General features: G+C 40.5%; 1 protein-coding gene and 1 long non-coding RNA gene across 2 annotated transcripts in view; both read left to right on the forward strand.

The window, feature by feature from the left end:
* The window catches only part of LOC119425268, a 25,381-nt gene extending 23,541 nt beyond the window's left edge, over nucleotides 1-1,840 (forward strand). The window contains exon 2 of the long non-coding RNA XR_005187558.1: nucleotides 1,537-1,840. This is a non-coding gene — a long non-coding RNA (uncharacterized LOC119425268). The remainder of the gene's footprint in view (nucleotides 1-1,536) is intronic.
* A 1,690-nt stretch (nucleotides 1,841-3,530) lies between these two features.
* The window catches only part of shisa7b (shisa family member 7), a 25,617-nt gene continuing 10,301 nt past the window's right edge, over nucleotides 3,531-18,846 (forward strand). The window contains exons 1-6 of the mRNA XM_037693463.1: nucleotides 3,531-4,435; nucleotides 5,924-6,166; nucleotides 6,491-6,607; nucleotides 9,498-9,637; nucleotides 10,836-10,904; nucleotides 17,772-18,014. Coding sequence (XP_037549391.1) covers nucleotides 4,005-4,435; nucleotides 5,924-6,166; nucleotides 6,491-6,607; nucleotides 9,498-9,637; nucleotides 10,836-10,904; nucleotides 17,772-18,014 — 1,243 coding nt within the window. The 5' untranslated portion in view covers nucleotides 3,531-4,004. The remainder of the gene's footprint in view (nucleotides 4,436-5,923; nucleotides 6,167-6,490; nucleotides 6,608-9,497; nucleotides 9,638-10,835; nucleotides 10,905-17,771; nucleotides 18,015-18,846) is intronic.

The following is an 18,846-nucleotide window of genomic DNA, read 5'->3' on the forward strand; positions in this document are numbered from 1 at the left end:
ATATATATATATATATATATATATATATATATACATATATGTATATACACACACAACTAACACAGATCTAATCATTTGGTTAATATGTGTGATTTCTTTCTGTGGACCTGTCCAGAATCTCTTCAAATGGAGAGTTAAAGGATAAAGCACCTTGGTGCACTTCGGCTCGTCACAAAAAAAGTTGTTTCAAGACATCAATCCAAGGGTTCCAACCTTAAAAATATTGTGTGCTGTGACAATAAAGACATTATGTCAGTTGTCAGTGTGATGATGATGCTCCTAATTTCGGATCAGAACTGGTAGCACAGATCTGCTGTTACTTGTCACAACTTCAGAATAGCTCTTTGGTTTCAAACTGAAATAATTCCACATCTGTGGCCACAATCAGCCCCTTTTCACACTTCTACAGCAAATTTACCTGACTGGTCATTTGTTGAATGCTGGACTCATTTCAGCCCTGCACTATTTTACAAATGGAGAAATCTAATAAGAGGCTTTACATCATCTACTACAGTCATTTTTTTTACATTTTATTTCAAACGTGTCTATTCTAAGTGCAACATTCTGAAGGTCATAAAGGGATGTTATAGAGCGACGGGTCTGTTTACATTCACTTTGCAGTAGAACAGTCAACTTGGAGAGACAGTGTCAGAGGCGTACAGCGGAAATCAGTAAATATCAGCATTTATGTGGTCTGATTTTCTTAAAAGAACTATCTTTTTGTTAAGTAATTGGTAGGTAAATGAATCTGCACTATATCTCCATTTCACAATTGACAAACGTCTTCAGACTGACTCATTCCGTGCAGTTTGTAGTGATGGAAACAATGCTCAAAAACAAGAGGTTGGGGAGTGCAGTGTTATTCTGGGACCCTCCTACTCCCAGCGCTGCAGGCCTCATTCTGTAAACAGAACGCACACACACACACACACACACACACACACACATCTGTGAGCCATTTCTTCCTCTGTCCTTCTGTCACATGAGTCCATATGGCATGTGTCGTGTCCCCATGCTCTGTCTTTACCTCAGTCAGATCACGGCTGCTTCCATCTCTTCTGTCAGCTCCTGCTTTCTGCAGGGAGTGTATGAACAGTTCAGATGGATTTTTAGTTAAGAAGCTTTGTTTTCCTGCAGATTTATTTAATCTAACTTCCTTTTAGTCATCTTTTAAGGTGTTTTTTTAAACATCAAGTGTCACAATCGGAATAAAAAGAGTTGCCGTCTGCTCGATTGTGGCACAGAATGTGAGACTTAAACGTCACAGACCAGCCACGGTGATAAATATGAGTAAAATTACCTAATTCTTATAAAGCATATAATATTTATGTATACAATACATAAGTCAAACCGGATTATAAGGCTCACTGTTGATTTTTGAGAAAATTAAAGGATTTTAAATGTGCCTTACAGTCTGAATAATATGGTCCAGTTTGCTACTGAGTCATTCTTTCAGAGCATCAAACAGCAGCTTTAACAGTCTCAGCTTAAATGAAAGTGTTCTTACAACACTGTGTTTCTGTTCTTCTTTTGCAGAGTGAAAACTGGCTCGCATGTGAACCTGTGAGAGAGTGACCCAATAGAACCAAGTGGACGTTTCTGTGAAAATAATTCCCGCTGGCGAAGCCAAGGCTCCTGCAAAGATATCGCCACTTCATCCAATGCAGGCTGGGATTAAGATTTAAACCTCTTCCCTTTTTTTTTTCTACTTTTTTGTTCCAAGCAAGACCAAAACCAGATGCCAAACTGACTGTGTCAAGAGAAAAGCAAAAAAAAAAAGTTTTTAACGGAACTACTGATCTCGAAATTATCACATAATCAACCAGTCTCCTTAATAACGCTCTCATTTTTTCTATCAAGTCATTAAAATTTTCTCATCAGATTTAAAACCTTTTACTTTGGACCGCCCTACTTTGTTCAGTGTCTGCTGCTCTTCATGCCACAACAGTCAGATTCCCTCGTGAGACTATAACCAGTGCATTATAGGTTCAAAGTGCTTTATAAACAGATCGCCCAGTTGATGGTTCCTTGTAGTTCTGAGTGAAAGCGGACGTGTATGGAAAGCTGTGACGCCGTTTCACTGACACAAGCCACGTCTAACCCGGCAAATCCAGGCACCAGGACTGCCACCGCCGCCGCCTCTGCTGCTATCACAACGGCTTAAACGTACACCGTTCCTCTCAGTCTGCGCTGTGAAACACTGTTGACACTTTTCCTAACTCCTTCTTCCAGTCGTTTATATTCGCGAAGCCTCTCGTCGTCCCACTTCTTCCGTGCACGGCGAGTCGAACGACGCAAACGTCCCCTTTATCTGCACCCAGTGACCTCTTCGTCCTCTTTGGCATTTCTCGAAAATCATGCAATTTCAACCTTTCACTGTTGCTTTTTCCCCGTGAAAGGAATTCGTAAACACATAGCCTGAAGCCATACCGAACACCAGCCATACATTTACTAAAGCGTCTCAAAAGGTTTAAGATTGTGTTTGTTTGTATCCGGAGGTGATTTTTTTTCTATTACAGTGTTGCACATAAACATTCAGGGACTCGATGAAGGAACTGCAAATGAAGACCCCCCACATTTCAAATGTTTGTATGAAAGAACATCTTTGTACGTTCTGAAGTTTTCTACCTGCATTTTTCTAGACCGCACTCTGCGCTGACGCTGTGATCACTGTTGATCAGCCGTTCTCGTTTTTGTCTTGCGCTCCTCTTCGTTGACGGATGAATCCGGACACTTTCATGTCTGTTCTGTGGGCAAAACCTCGCTGCCCTGCCAGAACCGGGCCCAAGCCCTCCTTCGTTCTGTTCTGTTGGGCCAAGCTAAACTCTGAGCAAAGACACGCTCGCAACGGGATCAAACGAACATAGATCCGCTTTTTTAAATTCTCTTCTTCCTCTAAGTTGTCACCAGCTCTTTAATGCTCACACTCTTGTGAATGCCTTTCAAAGAATAATCTGATTTTTTTGGAATCTGCTGGATGAGCTATTCTCTGACTGATTTGATACTGTCGATCACTAATCCACAACTTTTAAATTTGCGTGTTTACGTCAAAAATTAAAGCAAAGTACCTTTACTAATTATCTCCCTGTAAGTTATTTAAGGGAGTTTATTTATCTGGCGAAAAATAGAAAATAACATTAAAGAATTAAATTTAAAGCTTGAGCCAACTTTTTATGTTCTATTGAACTTTTCCGTCAAACAAAGCTGAAAACTTTGAAGCTGCCAACGCTGTTGTTTACAAACACAAGCACAGCGTGTGAGATTTCATTTCACTTTAGGAGTGTTTTATTTCCATGCATGGTTTTACACATTATCCACGCAGGATAATAGAAGTGCCAAAAGTCAAGAAGGGTAGATCCAGTGTTCGTTAGAGCATTTTAAAGTTTACATACAGCACTAAATGTTTACAAACCACAGTTTCCATTGTTTTTTTATTCACGATTCAAACTTTGCGCCAACTAATGCGCCCAGAGTTCCTGTGAAGATTTCCTGTTGGACATTTTGTTAAGAGTTTACAGTTTGCTTCAACTTTTGTTTATAGAAAAAAAAACTATTATAAATACTGCCAATTTAAAATAAATATTGAATGGGGGAAAATGCCCCTTTGTCAACAAACAGACCAAAATTAATCAGTCATCCAAAACCTGGTGCCATACAGCTGATTCGTCTTGTTTATAAATGGTTGGCATAATGATTTAGACTGTTGTGCTGGCAGTTCGTAAAAGGCAAAAAAAAATTGTGAAAGACCTCAATGTTTACACAAGCTGCTTTTAGGAACGATTTGTACACAAACAAATGTTTACATTCAGACGGAGTGAAATTACTCGTTTATGGACGAGCCACTGAACTCTGACGGAAACCCATACACCTGAACATGAAACAGGACTAGTTCACCGGACTGACGTGAAAACTTTTTACTGTGGGGATTTTTATAATTCAAGAAGTTGCCATCTTGGAGAAGGACGCCAATAATACATTTTTTAATTGCTTTTTGGCTTTTGTAAATGAAGGCTCTAAAACTTTGTCACAGAACAATGAAACCTTCAGAGAAGATGCTTTCCTTTTGCACCACCCTCCTGCTTTTCTACTGCCTCCCTGTTTCCACGTTAACCATCACTATGGAGCGGAAAGCTGTCGATGGCGAAGCCAGGACGCTCGACGGTGGCAGAAACTCTGTGGCCTCTGATAAAACGAGTGCCACCTTGTTCCTCCTGACAGGCTATAAGCGGCCCGGTGCCAGCAGATCCGTAGTTGCACCCAAAGCAGTTGAGTTGGAGGATGGGGACGATCCACCAGCAGTGGCTGAACTCCCCCCAAAACCTCTCCCGCAGACCATGTTGACGAGGAACATGACGGAAGACGGACTGAGGCCTCCGTACAGCCCAGCCCAGGTGGCTCCACCTCCAAGACAACTGGTCAATGTGGATGTTTGCAGGTACACTTATATTGTTTGATGATTTTTTTGTCTTGACATATTGCTTATAATTAAAATGAACCACAGAGAACCTAAATATGTTTATTCCTAAAGATGACCAAAAGGACTAAATCTGTTCAAATAAGCACAATCTGGGAAACAAAATGCATGTGGAAGTGAAAATAAAAAGAACAGGCAGCAGATAAAAAGCTGAGCTGGACAGTTTGCATGACAGGATCAGGTCACGACAAAATCTGACCTGTGGCTTTGCTTTGTCCAGCCTTCGTCAGCAATAATCTGCACGTTTAGGACAAAGGAAATGAACAAGATGCACACAAAAATGGAAACTTTAGCCAATAACCAGCTCAGTTCTTGAACTGTAATGGTAGCAAGAGAAACAGGTAAAACAGGCACACAAAACTGTAGGCTATTATATTAATACTAGCTACATGATGTACTGAGCAATATAACATATTGGATAGCTGTGGCTGAGTAGTTAGAGCAGTTGTCCTCCAATGTAAGAGTTGGGGGTTCGAATTCACCAGCAGTCACATGCCGAAGTGTCCCTGGGCAAGACACTGAACCCCTCAATGCCTCCGATGTGTGTCCCATCGGTGTATGAATGTGATAAAAGTACTGATTAGTCTTTGTATAGATATAGTAGAGTGCTGTATGAATGGGTAAATGAGGGCACAGATTGTGTTATAAAGCACTTTGAGTATCTTGATAAGATAGAAAGGTGCTATATAAGTACAATCCATTTACCATTTATAATATGTAAGGATGTTCTGTATGTGGTGTGTCTAACATATTTGAGTGTATTGACTTAGGAAGAAGAACAAAAGGCCAAACAGGACCAGCTGTCCACCTCCTATTTGTCCAAAGTAACTACAGTAACAATGAAACACAATATGGTGTCAGAAGTGGGATCACTGGGAAAAGGTGTTTGTTATTTTGATTATTAAAAACATATTAAACATATGTAAAATGACTGGAAATTACTGGACTTTATTTCTGTGCATTTAACGTGTTGATCCCACTTGATGCCATAAAAGCGAGACACATCATGATCCTCCTGCAGCTCTCATCTCGATCTCACCGAAGCTCATATTTCGTGCACTGAGAGGCGTCCTGCTGTTGCTAGGCAACATGTAATCAGCTCTAAATCAGTTGTCTGCTGGTGGGCCACACTGAAGAGCAGTTCGATTCAGGCAGTTAGAAGCAACACTGATACAGCAGTATCGGAAGACAAATCTAAAACGTAGATCTGCTCGTGGGCATTTGTTTAAACTTATTCGGGGCTTGTCATTTCTGATCATCCTGTTTGCAGATCTGGCGATGTTTAGTGACTGAGGCCAAAAAACGACAACTGTGACCTAAAACCACGTCTTCTTTTAGATGTTTCTTGACACACGCCAGATTTCAAAGCACCTCAGAGCTCTCACAGGCAAAACACTCTTGCAGCGGTGACAGATTTCCTTTTTTTATCTCTCTGTCTTTGTTCTGTAGGGGTTACTTTGACGTCATGGGGCACTTTGACAATACGTTCAACTGTTCCAAGGGCAGTTACATTTATTGCTGCGGTACCTGTCACTACCGGTTTTGCTGCGAGCATCAGGGACAGCGGCTGGACCAGGACACATGTAACAACTACATTTCCCCAGTCTGGGCCGACCCACAGGTCCCTGTCACTGTGCCACCAAGCAACAAGCTTGACCCAGGGTTTGAGACCCTGCAGCAGCAGAGCAGCAGGTCAGAGTCTAGACTTTTGCGTTACAACCAGCCATAAACTGAAGAAAAATACAATAATCTTCTTAGCAGTCATACAGTTAGTTTAGTAAACATTTCTAAGATGTTTAGTTACTTTATTAAAGTCATTAAACTTTTTTGCTACTTTTTTAGGTTGATTACCTACTTTCAATTTTAGGTGAACGTCAAAAATACTAATTATTGGAGAGTTTAATGTTAAAAGAGACAAATAACAGATCTACAAGAAAACAACACTATGCTTCTTTTGCTGCCTGTATTATTGCTTTTTGTTTTGAGTGATATAAATTACTGTTTGTTTAAAACCAGTACGGCGTATGTGATCGGAGGAGTGATTTCCTTCACATTGGTGGTGGCCGTCGGCGTCAGGATCGCCTTCAGCAAGGTGGCACGTCGACCCCGCAACAGAGAAATCAACATGCCGAGGTAAAAATGCTCTGCACAGCTTCAGCACTTCAAATAATGTGGGAAGCATTAGAGCTAGAACTTATAGGGGTTTCCTAAAGGTAGTACGTACCTCACTTGGACTGTTAGAGACTATCTGGCAACGCAAACTTGATTTAAAGATGCAAGAAAATATGCAATTTTTTTGTAACACTTTACAATAAGGTACACAAAATTTGTTTAACTACTAGGGAATGCCTCAGGAATGAATCAGGAACAAATTAGGAGCTAATGGGTAGTTAACCAGTACTTACTGGGGAACACACAGCCAAGCCTTATTAGGGGACTACTGGTTTGATATCACAGGAACAAACCAGTAGGTGATGGTTAGGCAGTGATTAAGTAATAATTAGTTCCTCTGTAAGTACTTGGTATAATGCTTCACTACATCAGTGAACAAAATAACAGCCAGGTAATGATTTGCTACTCAGTAAGTGATAGTCAGACATCGTTAAGATGACACCAGTACAAGATTATGAAACTGATAATAAGTGGTAAGAATCCAATAAAATCAACAATCACTAGGAAACAGGTTCTTGACAATTACGAGCTGTGACCTCACTGGTGCAGGGTTCATTCAGAACCCACATGGGGAATTTATCCTCTGTTTCTGTGGTAACAAACCAGTAGACCCCTAATAAGGCTTGGTCATGTGTTCCCCAGTAAGTACTGGTTAACTACCCATTAGCTCCTGATTCGTTTCTGATGCGTTCCCTAGTAGTTAATTAAATTTTGTGTACCTTATTGTAAAGTGTTACTATTTTTATGTTGCAGTTTTACTGAAATCTGAGTGTTTGAGACCAAGTGACGAGCGAGTTGTGTAGCTGGGTTTTGCACACCCGATGTTTAAAATGCATGGCTTATTTTTGTATTCCCTGCTTGCAAAACTGTATAGGACATATAGTATTTTACTGGTTGCTACCCACATTAGGTTTAGGTTTATTGTCATATGTAGATCAACACAAGGTCAACGATGCAATGAAATGCACAGGACGAGAACAAAAACAGAAAACAAACAAAACAGCAAGAAATACCAAAGCATGCAACAAAAATACAAAAACAAAGCGCCAAAAGTGAAAAAGAAATACATCTACAGCATCATGGTCCTAATGGCAGAGTGGTTCTGTTGGCAGTGAGGTTAGCAACATGGTCCCATTAGCAGCATGGTACTCTTAGCTGTACCATGCCGTTAGCAGTATGAAAACAATAACGACCGCTGCAACGGACTATTACTGCCCTCCAGAACCAGGTCCGGAACCAGGTCTGGCAGACACAGAACATCCAAGGTTTCCCCGCGGAACTGAATTGCTCCATAGAGTTCGGCCGTGCTGGCAGATGTAGGATCATGGAGAAGGCCGCCATGACAGTCCGGAGCCTGAGGCTGGAAGGGGGCCGGGAACTGAACCACGATGGCAAGGCAGCGTCACACAAAACTCCAGAAGAGCATCGCGGTCCTACTCATAGCGTGTGTGTGCAGTGTAGGCACAAAAAAAAAGTTAAAACAAAAACAACACCAAAAAAAAGAGCGTGTTGTAGCGGAGCTCCCGTCAGTGCTGTCATACTGCGGCACACGTGACGTCACTCCTTAACCTGCTTTTTGCCCTTTTTACCCTGGAAGCCTCAGATTTATGTGTTAATCAAAGTACTTAAGTCTTATATTTAAGAAAAAGTATTGATACTCATGGTCAAATCTTACTCAACTACAAGTAAAAGTTGCTCAGTCAAAAGTTTACTCAAGTTAAAGTACTGAAGTACTTACTTTTGAAAATACTTAAGTATTCAAAAGTACATGCATTTATAAAATACTCAAGAATTTAAAAGTACAAATTACATGTTCTAATATCAGTACATTGCTGCATCGTTTTGAGTGATTTTACAGAACCTTGTAGCTCTGAAACCACCTGACGGTGTACTGACATGTAGAACCAACGCATGCCTTAATAAAACCTGTAAACTACAAATAACATCTTCCCTGCATTTTACATGTTTGTGACAGTTATGGAAATCCTAACAGATGATGAACATTTAGTCTTTTCCTCAGCTTCAGTATTCAAACGCCACATTGTTTGTGTGTAAAAGTATTGACAGCAACAACTTAACACAGGAGAGGAAACAGTAACACTGATAACTGAACACAGAAGCTTACAAAACAACGAATGTTCGGCACAGATGAATCTAGCATAAATCCTGAATCAACTACTGGACATCTGCAAAGTAAAGATACTCAGAAAATGTACTTAAGTGCAGTACTCAAGTAAATGTACTTCGTTACTGTCCACCACTGGCGCCTTATAGTCCGAAAAATACGATAATCTAGTTTTTACACTGACACATGGTTCAAGGTTCTTTATTGTCATTCGCATCACATGTGGTACATGAAGTGGAACGAAATTGTGTACACAGGGTCCCAGTTACATCCAACAATAGCAAAATATAAACTGTAAAAGAAACAGTACTAAAGATCTAAGATAAACTAAGAAATACGCACTTAATAATGCGCCGAACAACAGCAGCACGAACACGAGCCTGTGTGAGCAGATGAGCACGAATGAACACAGCAGCATGAAATAAATCAGCAGCACGAGATCAGCAGCTTTTGGAATGCCGGCGACAAAACTGAGAAGTGTTAGGAGCACTCACAACATCTCTGCGACTATTTTGAGAGGAAATGTGTTGCGCACGTCTTTGGAACATGTTCACAATTCAAGCAAACGAGACTGCAAACCTCTGCAACACGTTCAGGAGGCTCTCCTGCGCACGTTGTTCTCCACCTCAGCAGTTGCAGCCCGGTCAGATACCGGCTTAAATATCTCACAAACAGGAAATCAGTTTATAAAGCACGGCACGCTTCATCCTGCCCGTCCTTCTTCAGGTCACTGGTGGACATCTTGCGTCATCAGTCGAGCCCCATGCAGCAAGGCGAGAGGAACAACGTTGCAGTGTTGACCACCTCCGACGGACGCACATCCAAAAGCCTCTACACGCCCATCCTGCAGATGAAAGACAACCGCAGTAAGTGACCGGTGCATCCAGCTGAAACGTGTTCGCACATCGCGATGAGGTGCAAACGTGAACAGTGGCGTCACAATTTTGAATCAGGCTAGTTCGTTTTGTCCCGAGTGACGAGGACAGTAATTATCACGTCTGTTCTTTTTGTTTTTCAAATCTCACTTCGACCTCAGGAACAGAAACACACTTCACACGTCAGGTGGAAAACAGTTGATGAGACAGAAATGTTGTCAGCCGCTGCGGCTTCACAGAAGAAAATCAAAACTCTCAACGAACTGGACTGAAAAAAAAACTCAGTTTTAGATTTTGTTCGTCCAGAAGTAGAAAAATAAAAATCAATCTGCACACACAGATGGGTCAAAACATTGAAGATAAATGAAGAAACTTTTATTTTGACATGAACATGCAATTTGTTACAACTTTGCTAATGAAGAATGTTTTATGTAATATAAACATTAAAGCATCTAAAATAAATTATATTTTGCTGATATTTTAAATGCATAAGCTGTTCACACAAAGGCATCCTGCATTTACGGAGTCAAAAGTTAACTTAAAGGTAAAACAATCAATAAATAACACATAATGTTCTGTTTGCTCACTGTTTTGCAGAGGTGGAAGTGATTAACAGCTCACAGTCGGAGTGAAAACACACACGTTTCTTTCTTTATGTCTTCACTGTCTCTTTGCCTTCATCTTTATTTTTCTTACAATCCTTACAGGGTTTCATGTTCTGCCCAGAACATTTTAGTGATGTTTTATGTTTGTTTCGGTTCATAACGGCGTAAACAATCTGACATTAAACTTTTTTTTTTTTTTCCATTAATAAGACTAAAATTTCAGTAATTATCAAAGTAAATTTTCCCTTTAGGGTAAATTCTATAGAATCTTAGTTTAATTACAGATTAATTTTATGACATTTGGTTGAATTTGTCCAATTATTTAAAAAAATAATCTGTTGATTTGTTACTGAATTTACTGAAAAGTGCAACAAAAAAAAGTGACATTGAAGCAACTGTACCGGACAGAAAATACAATCCTGCAGGGACTGTCACTTTCTCTTTCCTGTCCTTTCCTCTCGCTGTCCTGTCTCAGCCACTGTCCTCTCTCTGTCTCTTTATTGACACAAATGCTTACGCGACACGGGCTTCTTGTGTCTCTCGAGTGGTCGTCCATCAGTCTGTTGGCTCTGCTCTCTTTGCAGCTGGGACTTTGCACCACCCATTTAACCAGCAGGGGTCTGCTTCCAGCCCCAAACACTCTGCTACCATCGGTAAGCCTCGTGGGTGGCAGCACCTGCCGGCGCAGGCGGCGGCGAGCTGCTGTCCAGACTCACGGCCTTCCCACCACTTTGTCCGTCTGTCTGTATGTCCATATGACGGCCTGCTGATCTGCACTCTTAAAACAGCTGTGCCAAAGTCAACACGAACATGTATTTTTGGTTTAAATTACCGCAAATGTTTCTACAAATTACTTTACTTTGTCACGGATTGTGTTGAAAATGACACATCTGTCATAAGAGCATGAGCCTCAAGCTGTCTGGCCTGTCCTCGCTTACCGCAAGCCTGTCTTCTCCTTGTCTCCCACCACCACAAGCCTGCTTCCAAACTGTGCTTGTTCCTGTTTTTCCTCTCTGTGATGCAGTGATGTGCAAGTGTGCTTCCAGCTGAAAACGAGAGAAGGTCTGAAGAGATCACTTCTCTCACCCGAGTCTGTTTTCCCAGGCTTTGCAACAAAAAAAACAAAAACAAAAACAAACAACCATAAAAAAGCAATGCCGGTGTCTTATTTAAGAAAAAAATGTGCTACAGATAGATGAAATGCATGAACTGTAGATGAAGGCTTACATAAAGACTGGAAGAATGCTGGATGCGGTTGCCGTGGAAACAAGATGATGATAAAGAAGGATTAGTATCGTTTTCATTGAACTTTCAGTTTGCAGGTTGTGTGTATGGGTAGGACGTGCTCAGCCATTCAAAAAGATCAAAAAAACAACTCAAGTTTAAAATCTGATATAGGCATAATAATTCATTTAAAAGCACTATTTCTAATTAAGCTTTCACTATTTTTAAATGGAAATGTAACAAAAAATGGCAAAAAGTTACAAAAATCCCTACTTTTAGAGATTTTCTCACTATCGTGCTTTTACTTCATTAATGCCTCTTCAATAAATGGCATTTTTGGTTCCAAAAGCAAGCCTTTAAACCTTTTATTGGTTTAGTTATTGAATTTTTTTGTCCCCACTCTTCCTGTGTTTAGGTCATTTTCCATTTCATGGTCTGTTTTAACTCAGCTCGGGTCTAATAGTTTCCTTTGTTAATTGGATTTTTGGTTTGTTTTTCCACTTTAGCTCATCCCTGATACTGTTTTAAGAAACAAGGAAAAAAATTAACTGTTTTCCCTTTTTGTACAAACAAAATGAACTGATGTTCAACTGAAACACTGACCACAAATTGGTCAGAGGGAGTTGTCTCATGTCAACCTCATAGTGCTTTTCTTTTGTGCACTGATCTGAAGTTGACCAAATGCTTAACAGTTGGGCCAAACCAAAAAGTGAAAATCGAAACGTACTAAAAATGAAGTTTGGCATTACAGAAATAAAAACACAACAAAATATGTTGAAGTTGTCAGCCAAAAATAAGAAATATAATCTTTGAAAATGATTTGTGTAAACCACAGCAGAAAGCATCCTGATGCATGCTCAATAACAGCAGAAAGCCTCATTTCTAAAACAGGCAGCTGCAACCTTTAAGGTCAGATATCTGCTGTTTCTCTCACTAAATCAAGCAGTAAAGCTTCAAAATGAAGTTCAGGTTCAAATGGATTTGTTGCTATTTTAAACATTTACAGCGTGCACAGTGCACAGTTAAACGAAACCATGTTCCTCCAAGATGCTACATGAAAATGATCAATGTCACAAAGTGCTCATGTGCAAACGCGTGCAACAATGCAAGACAAAAGTGCACTAACGCAAAATTAAATAAAGTGCACTTGTGCAAACGTGCAACACATAACATTGCTGTGGATCAGTAGTTACTGTGTGTGACAATAAAGTGCAAATGCCACTGATAAATGTTCTTTAAAGTTGAAATAAAGATAACACAACTTATTGAGTGGTATAGAAATATCATGCATTTTATATAAATATAAATATGTATATTTATATAGTTACATTATATACAAATTATTTGTCATATTTCTTTATAAATGTGTTATTTTAAAGTCCAATTGATACAACACTGCACTTTATTCCCCTTAGTATCTTAAATGTGTTTAAATGTTTCATTTTCTGGTAGATTTAGGAGAAAACACTGTACAGCCAGAAGATGGAGTATAGAGGTAGTTAGTCAATATTACTATACATATCAGTATCAGTATTAGTGTTAGTATTCAACATCAAAATGTGGGTGGGATAGGTGAAGCACCCATATCTGCCTCCACCCTCATTTGCCCCACTCTGGGCCATTGAGCAAGGCCCTTAACCCCCACCATCTGCTCCCCTGGGCGCCCTAGATGCAGCTCTCTGCTCCACACAGAGGCTGTGGTAGCTCGGTGGTCTGTGGTTGTGTAAGAAAGGACATCCGGCGTAAAAGTAATTGCCAAGTCTTTGTGTGACTTAGTTCGCTGTTGCGACCCCTGAAGAAGGGAGCAGCCGAAAGAAGAAAAATACAGTATTAGTCAATATTCGTATTACGTATTAATTAGTATTAGTATTAGTCTCATTCTTTCACAAAAATTTCAATTCAATTCAATTCAAAAATACTTTATTAATCACAAAGAGAAATTAAACGTTGTTGTAACTCATCATCCTCAGTTCATTAAGAGATGTTATAGATCCCGATGGCTGTAGGTAGGAATGATCTCTTGTAAAGGTCCATCCCACAGTGGATCCAAAGAAACTGGCTGCAGATCCATCCAATCCATATACCCAGACTGGGCTGGCCTCTCAGTTCCTCTGGGCTTCAGGACCACCTGAATGCCGGGCAGAACTCCTCCCAGAGCGATGGCCACTCCTCCCAGCAGTCTACTGCGGTCCTCGTCGCTGCGGACAGCCAACTGTAGGTGTTGGGGGATGATCCTGGTCCTTCTGCTCACGAGCCATGTTTCCTGCCATTTCCAAGATCAGTGGTCAGAGCACAGCCGGCAGGTACATGAGAATGCATTCATGGTGCCTCCTTTTCAACTCATTTGAGATTTGGGGCTGTAGTTGAGATATTTGAACTTTCGATATGTTAGTCAGCTGCTCTCGATTGTTTAAAAAACAGAACAACCTTGTTGTCATGGTTACGCATCATAACAAATGTCCAATAGTAAAAAAAATGTGAGTAAAAATCCTTCTAGCTGCACAGCATCTGATACCAGAGGAAACAATCATCCAAAAAAAAGTGATTTGCACCAAGAAAAAGAGGAATTAAAGTTTCCAAAAGCAAAATCTCAGAATGAAAGTAACAGATCTGCTCCAACATGCAGCCGCACAGAACGGCACACTTCCGATGCCGATTTTGTTCACACATCAACTGCAAATCATTACCTTAGCAAAAACTAGGGTTATGAATATAAATACATTTTGAGTTATAACTCAAGAGCGCCACTGCAGACGTACTCGAGAGCTGCATGTGACCCCGGAGCCCCAGACCCCTGCTCTTTAGAGCGGCTGTCTGGTTGACTGCAGTTCCCTTACCATCAATGTGAAGAGCAGATTTATGTTGAGACAGAAGATATAACTGTTTCACACTCTCTGAACTCATAGAACCAAGTTTTTTTTTTTTTTTTTTTAATCAAAACTGTCCGTCATCACATTAGAAACCCTCCCACCTTAAAAAGGGGAAACCTAAGAAATGATCCTGTATCGGTTCTGTCAAGATTTGATGCTTTACGGTGTTCTTTTCCTCCAGCCTTCATCATGAATAGTTTGTGCTTTAAAGCCATGCAATCTCAGAACTGGCATTGCTTTTCCTGTGTGTGTGTGTGTTTGCGTGCGTGTGTGTAACGAGTACCGTGCAGAAGTCGATGTGGTTTGTGTTCCCCGGGTGGCACTTAACAGAGACATCATTGGCCATTACTGCCCATTACTGTCAATGGTCAATGACCAGTATATGTCCTGCAGTTATCTTAACAAGATCGTAACCCATAACCGTTACCGCCCTGAATGGACTCAGCGCTGATCGTGTCTACGAGAGAAAACAGCAACAAATGGCCTCTGTTACACAAACTTTAATTGTCACTTTATGATCTCAGCTCTCGCGGTCGCTGTTGACATTCAGCAGTTAAGCTTCTATTTATTTTTTTCCTTTTGTAAAATTTCCTCTTCTGATTCCTCCTTACGGGGATAATCATAAGTAGCAAGGAGCTTCTTTATGGTGTAAGCTAGGGCTGTTCAACTGGCGGTCCGGGGGCCAAATCTGGCCCACAGGTGAGCTCAGTTTGGCCCACCAGTGGGTTCATTTTTAAACAAAACTAGATTTTAACCCATAAAACAAACTTACTTGATGACAATCGCTGGCCCCTGAGCGCTGGCTTCCAGCAACTAACCCCCTGAGCAATTTAGTTGAATAGCCCTGATTTAAAGGGAAATATAAAATATTTGCCCGTTTTTAAATGTACAGAAATTACGAACCCAATTGCGAAATAGTTGGAATGTTGTGGTTAAAAGGTAATCGGAAACAGCATGCAATAATTGGAAAAAAAAAAATCTTTATAAACCCACATTTTACTCACAACAGAACATATTTAACTTAGAAGATGTTTAACTAAAAATAAACAATAAATCATTAAGGTATAAGGTATTCTGGAATATTATAGCAGCAACGCATCTAAAAAAGGAGTTGGGACAGGCTCAGGTTTTTACTGGGAAGGGAACCAGCTGCTGGGGGGTTTTGGAGGGGGGCGTTGTCCCTTTCCAGTCTGATGTCGGTTCTAGCTGTTCAGCATTCTTGTCTTTGTTGCTGGATGGGAACAATTGTTGCTCTAAAACCTGTAAATGCCAAGCTGCTATTCTGCAATGACAGTGTCTTTTTAGGATGTGTAAGTTGCCCATCCCTAACCCTGCTGGAGCACGAATGCACCCCCATACCATAAGAGAGGCATATTGTTTAACTGTACGGTGTAACCAGGCAGATTGTTCCTTCTTCTACATCTTTGGGAGACATGATGTCCCTGATTTCTAAAAATAATTACAAATTTTGATGTGCCCATCCACAAAGCAGTTTTTAAATTTTGCCTCAGTCCATTTTAAACGAGCTTTGACCCAGATAAGATAGCAGTGTTTCTGGATGGTGTTTACATGGGATTTATTCCTTCGTGGTAGAGCTTTAACAAACATTTGTGGACAACATGGCAAACTTTGTTTACTGACAATGGTTTGTGGACATCTTCCTGATTCCGTGCAGTGATGTACATAGAACCAGACCTGTTTTTATTGCAGTGGCTTTCCAGGGCCATACTGACCTTTGACCTGTCTCATGGCACACAGAGGTTTCTCCCGATTCTTGGCATCTTTGATGACATTATGAACTGTAGATGTGGGATATTCACAGTCGTCCTCAATTCTTGATGAGGAACAACATTCTAACTGAATCAGAATCAGAATAAGCTTTATTATCATTGCATCAAAATACAGTGAGGTTATGTTTGTGCAGTCATCTGAAAGATGGGCGGAGTGCATGTTGCTGCTGCTCCTGAAAGCGCGACCCCTTATCCTGATAAGATGTTGGTGTCAGTCAGTACAGTTCTAATAAGCTTTCTCAGAAGTTCTCGGGGTGTTGTGATATACAAAGTTTTTCCTTAGTTTACCCATGTCCCAGGAGAAATTTGATAAGTCGGTCTGCTTTTAAGGCCAAACGGGGGAGTCACATTCAGTTAAGCCACAATTGTTGATTTTTCAGGCAGACTGTTTTGACGAAAACACCTGCTGGTACTTTTGATCCAAAATGGTCAGATTTGTGGGCATTCCACTGGTCCGTGCTTATGAACCCCCTCCAAGGTCGTCCCCAATATTCTGGCGGATCCCAGAATCTCTAGGTAGCCTGCGATTCTCACAAATCGCTTCTATCTTACGGTTTAGCACGTAAAACAGCTGATTTTGAGTTCTCAAAGCACGAACCAAACTTTCACGCAGACTCTGCAGTTTTGCCATTTCCCAATGTTTTACACAGTTTTTCACAAACTGGTGAACTTCTGCCCATCTTTAAATCTGAGAGATTCCTAAATGGTTCAGTGGAAGAAAACTGGATGTTTCTGCCCCTTTTCATGCCTAATCCACCTGTTGTCAATTGACCTAAATAGTCCTTATTAGTTCTACTACCTTTTCTATCTTTTAGTTGCTCTTGTCTTAACTCTTAAAATGTGGCACTGCCATATAACAATCTTAAATAAGGTACAATTCCCTAGTTTAAACATTTGATATGTTTACAGTAGTTATTACAAATAAAAAGTGGGTTTATGAAATTTGCTAATCATTGTATTTTCTATACATTTATATTTTGTACAACGTCCCAACTTTTCAGAATTGGGATTTCTACGTTTAGGGTCCCTGCTGAGTGCACCAACACAGTGCACTGTTTAATGGCTGTTTGTTGGCTGTTTGGAGCATATACGAATGCACTTGTATTGTGTAACTAACGATCATTATACATGTTGCAAAGTAGACATTCCTCCCTTTGCTGCTAATATTACACAATTTTTTTTTTATGTGCATTGATCGATGTGCTGCTTTTGCACTGTGCATAAATGTGATTGTGTGTATTTGTGCAGCGATTCTTCCTGAAGCTATCAGTGTATTTTTCTGTATTTACATGTGGCTGATATGTTGGTGTCGGAGCCTTAGATGAACAGCACACAGTTGTATTTATAGACGGTCACCATGGAGCTCTGAGACATGTCCTGCGTTCACTTATAGTTGACCAGATTGGACTCTACCCTTGTTCAGTCTTTTTCTTTTCCTTATTGTTTTCAGTTTCTGATGTTCTCCTATTGTATGATTCCCTTTATCGCACTCTATTTCCCTCTTTTTCTGAATATTTTTCCAATTTTTTAACTATAGTATATTTCCTCTTTTCTATTTCTTCATGTATCGTCTTATTTTTAATCTCCCATTCACTTCTTTTCCTCTTCCTGTCTGTCTTTTCATGTCTCTTACCAGAGCGTGGGACTCGTATGAACAACACAGCCCAGCTATCATCCGGTCCCACCTTGATTTCAGGTAGTGGTAAAGGTGTTGGAGGGGTCAGCGTCGGAGGAGGCGGCATCATGGGAGGGAGCACGAGATACAACAGCAACCACCCGTCTTTCTCCCACTCCTTCCACAACCTGGCCCAACTGCCACCATCCTACGAGACGGTCATGAAACCAGAACTCAACCGCTACAGCTCCCTGAAGAAGCTGGGTGAGCTCCAGGGATGGGGAGGGGTGTATAGGAAGAGGGGGGCAAAGCAGGCAAAGGAGAAAAGGGGAGTTTTTGATACAACACTCAACATATGGCTTCATCAATGAGTTCTGTTAATTGCATTGCAGTAGTCCCTTGATTATCGTGGTTACGTTCCACACACCACCACGATAGGTGAAAAACTGTGAAGTATAGGAACACTATATTTATTTTAGTATTTATATATATTTTAAGGCTTTATAAACTCTTACCACACTCTTGTAATGTTCTAAACTCTTAAACCTATGTAATTTTAACAGCATACATATTTATATACTGTAGTACTTCAGGAAGCTTCAGGATTATTTGTGACTTTCCTGCCAGTTCTGGGAGCTTAAGTAGGTAGATCGTTACTTCTGACTTTGCATTGCAAAACGTTCCCTCCATTTCAGCAGAGCAGTGGCCGGAAACACTGTTGGCTTCTGGGTAGTGTAGTTCTTTTGACTGGCATTACATTATAAGTTTATTGAAAGAAAACTACAAAATGGCTATGTCTGGCCGAAGTATTTTTTCGTTAACTTTTTCATCCCATACAGCCAAATCTCGTGAGTAATAACAAAAAAGGTTGAATCATGTCATCTGGACTTCGTTTTTTTTGTTAAAAAGAAACGTTTCGCCCCTCATCCAAGAGGCTTCGTCAGTCTGAGGCCTAGCCATCTGGTATTACCCAGAAGCCACCCTGACTCTTGTGTTACAAGCCTGCCTCAGATACCCCTGAAGTCTGGCCTTTTCACTAATGGTTTCAAAAACACAAAGTTTGTTTTCTCAGTCATCCAGGTATATAACAACAAAA

The sequence above is a fragment of the Nematolebias whitei genome, chromosome 19 (assembly GCF_014905685.2).
Source record: "Nematolebias whitei isolate Nwh7 chromosome 19, NemWhi1, whole genome shotgun sequence".
Taxonomy (NCBI): Eukaryota; Metazoa; Chordata; class Actinopteri; order Cyprinodontiformes; family Rivulidae; genus Nematolebias; species Nematolebias whitei.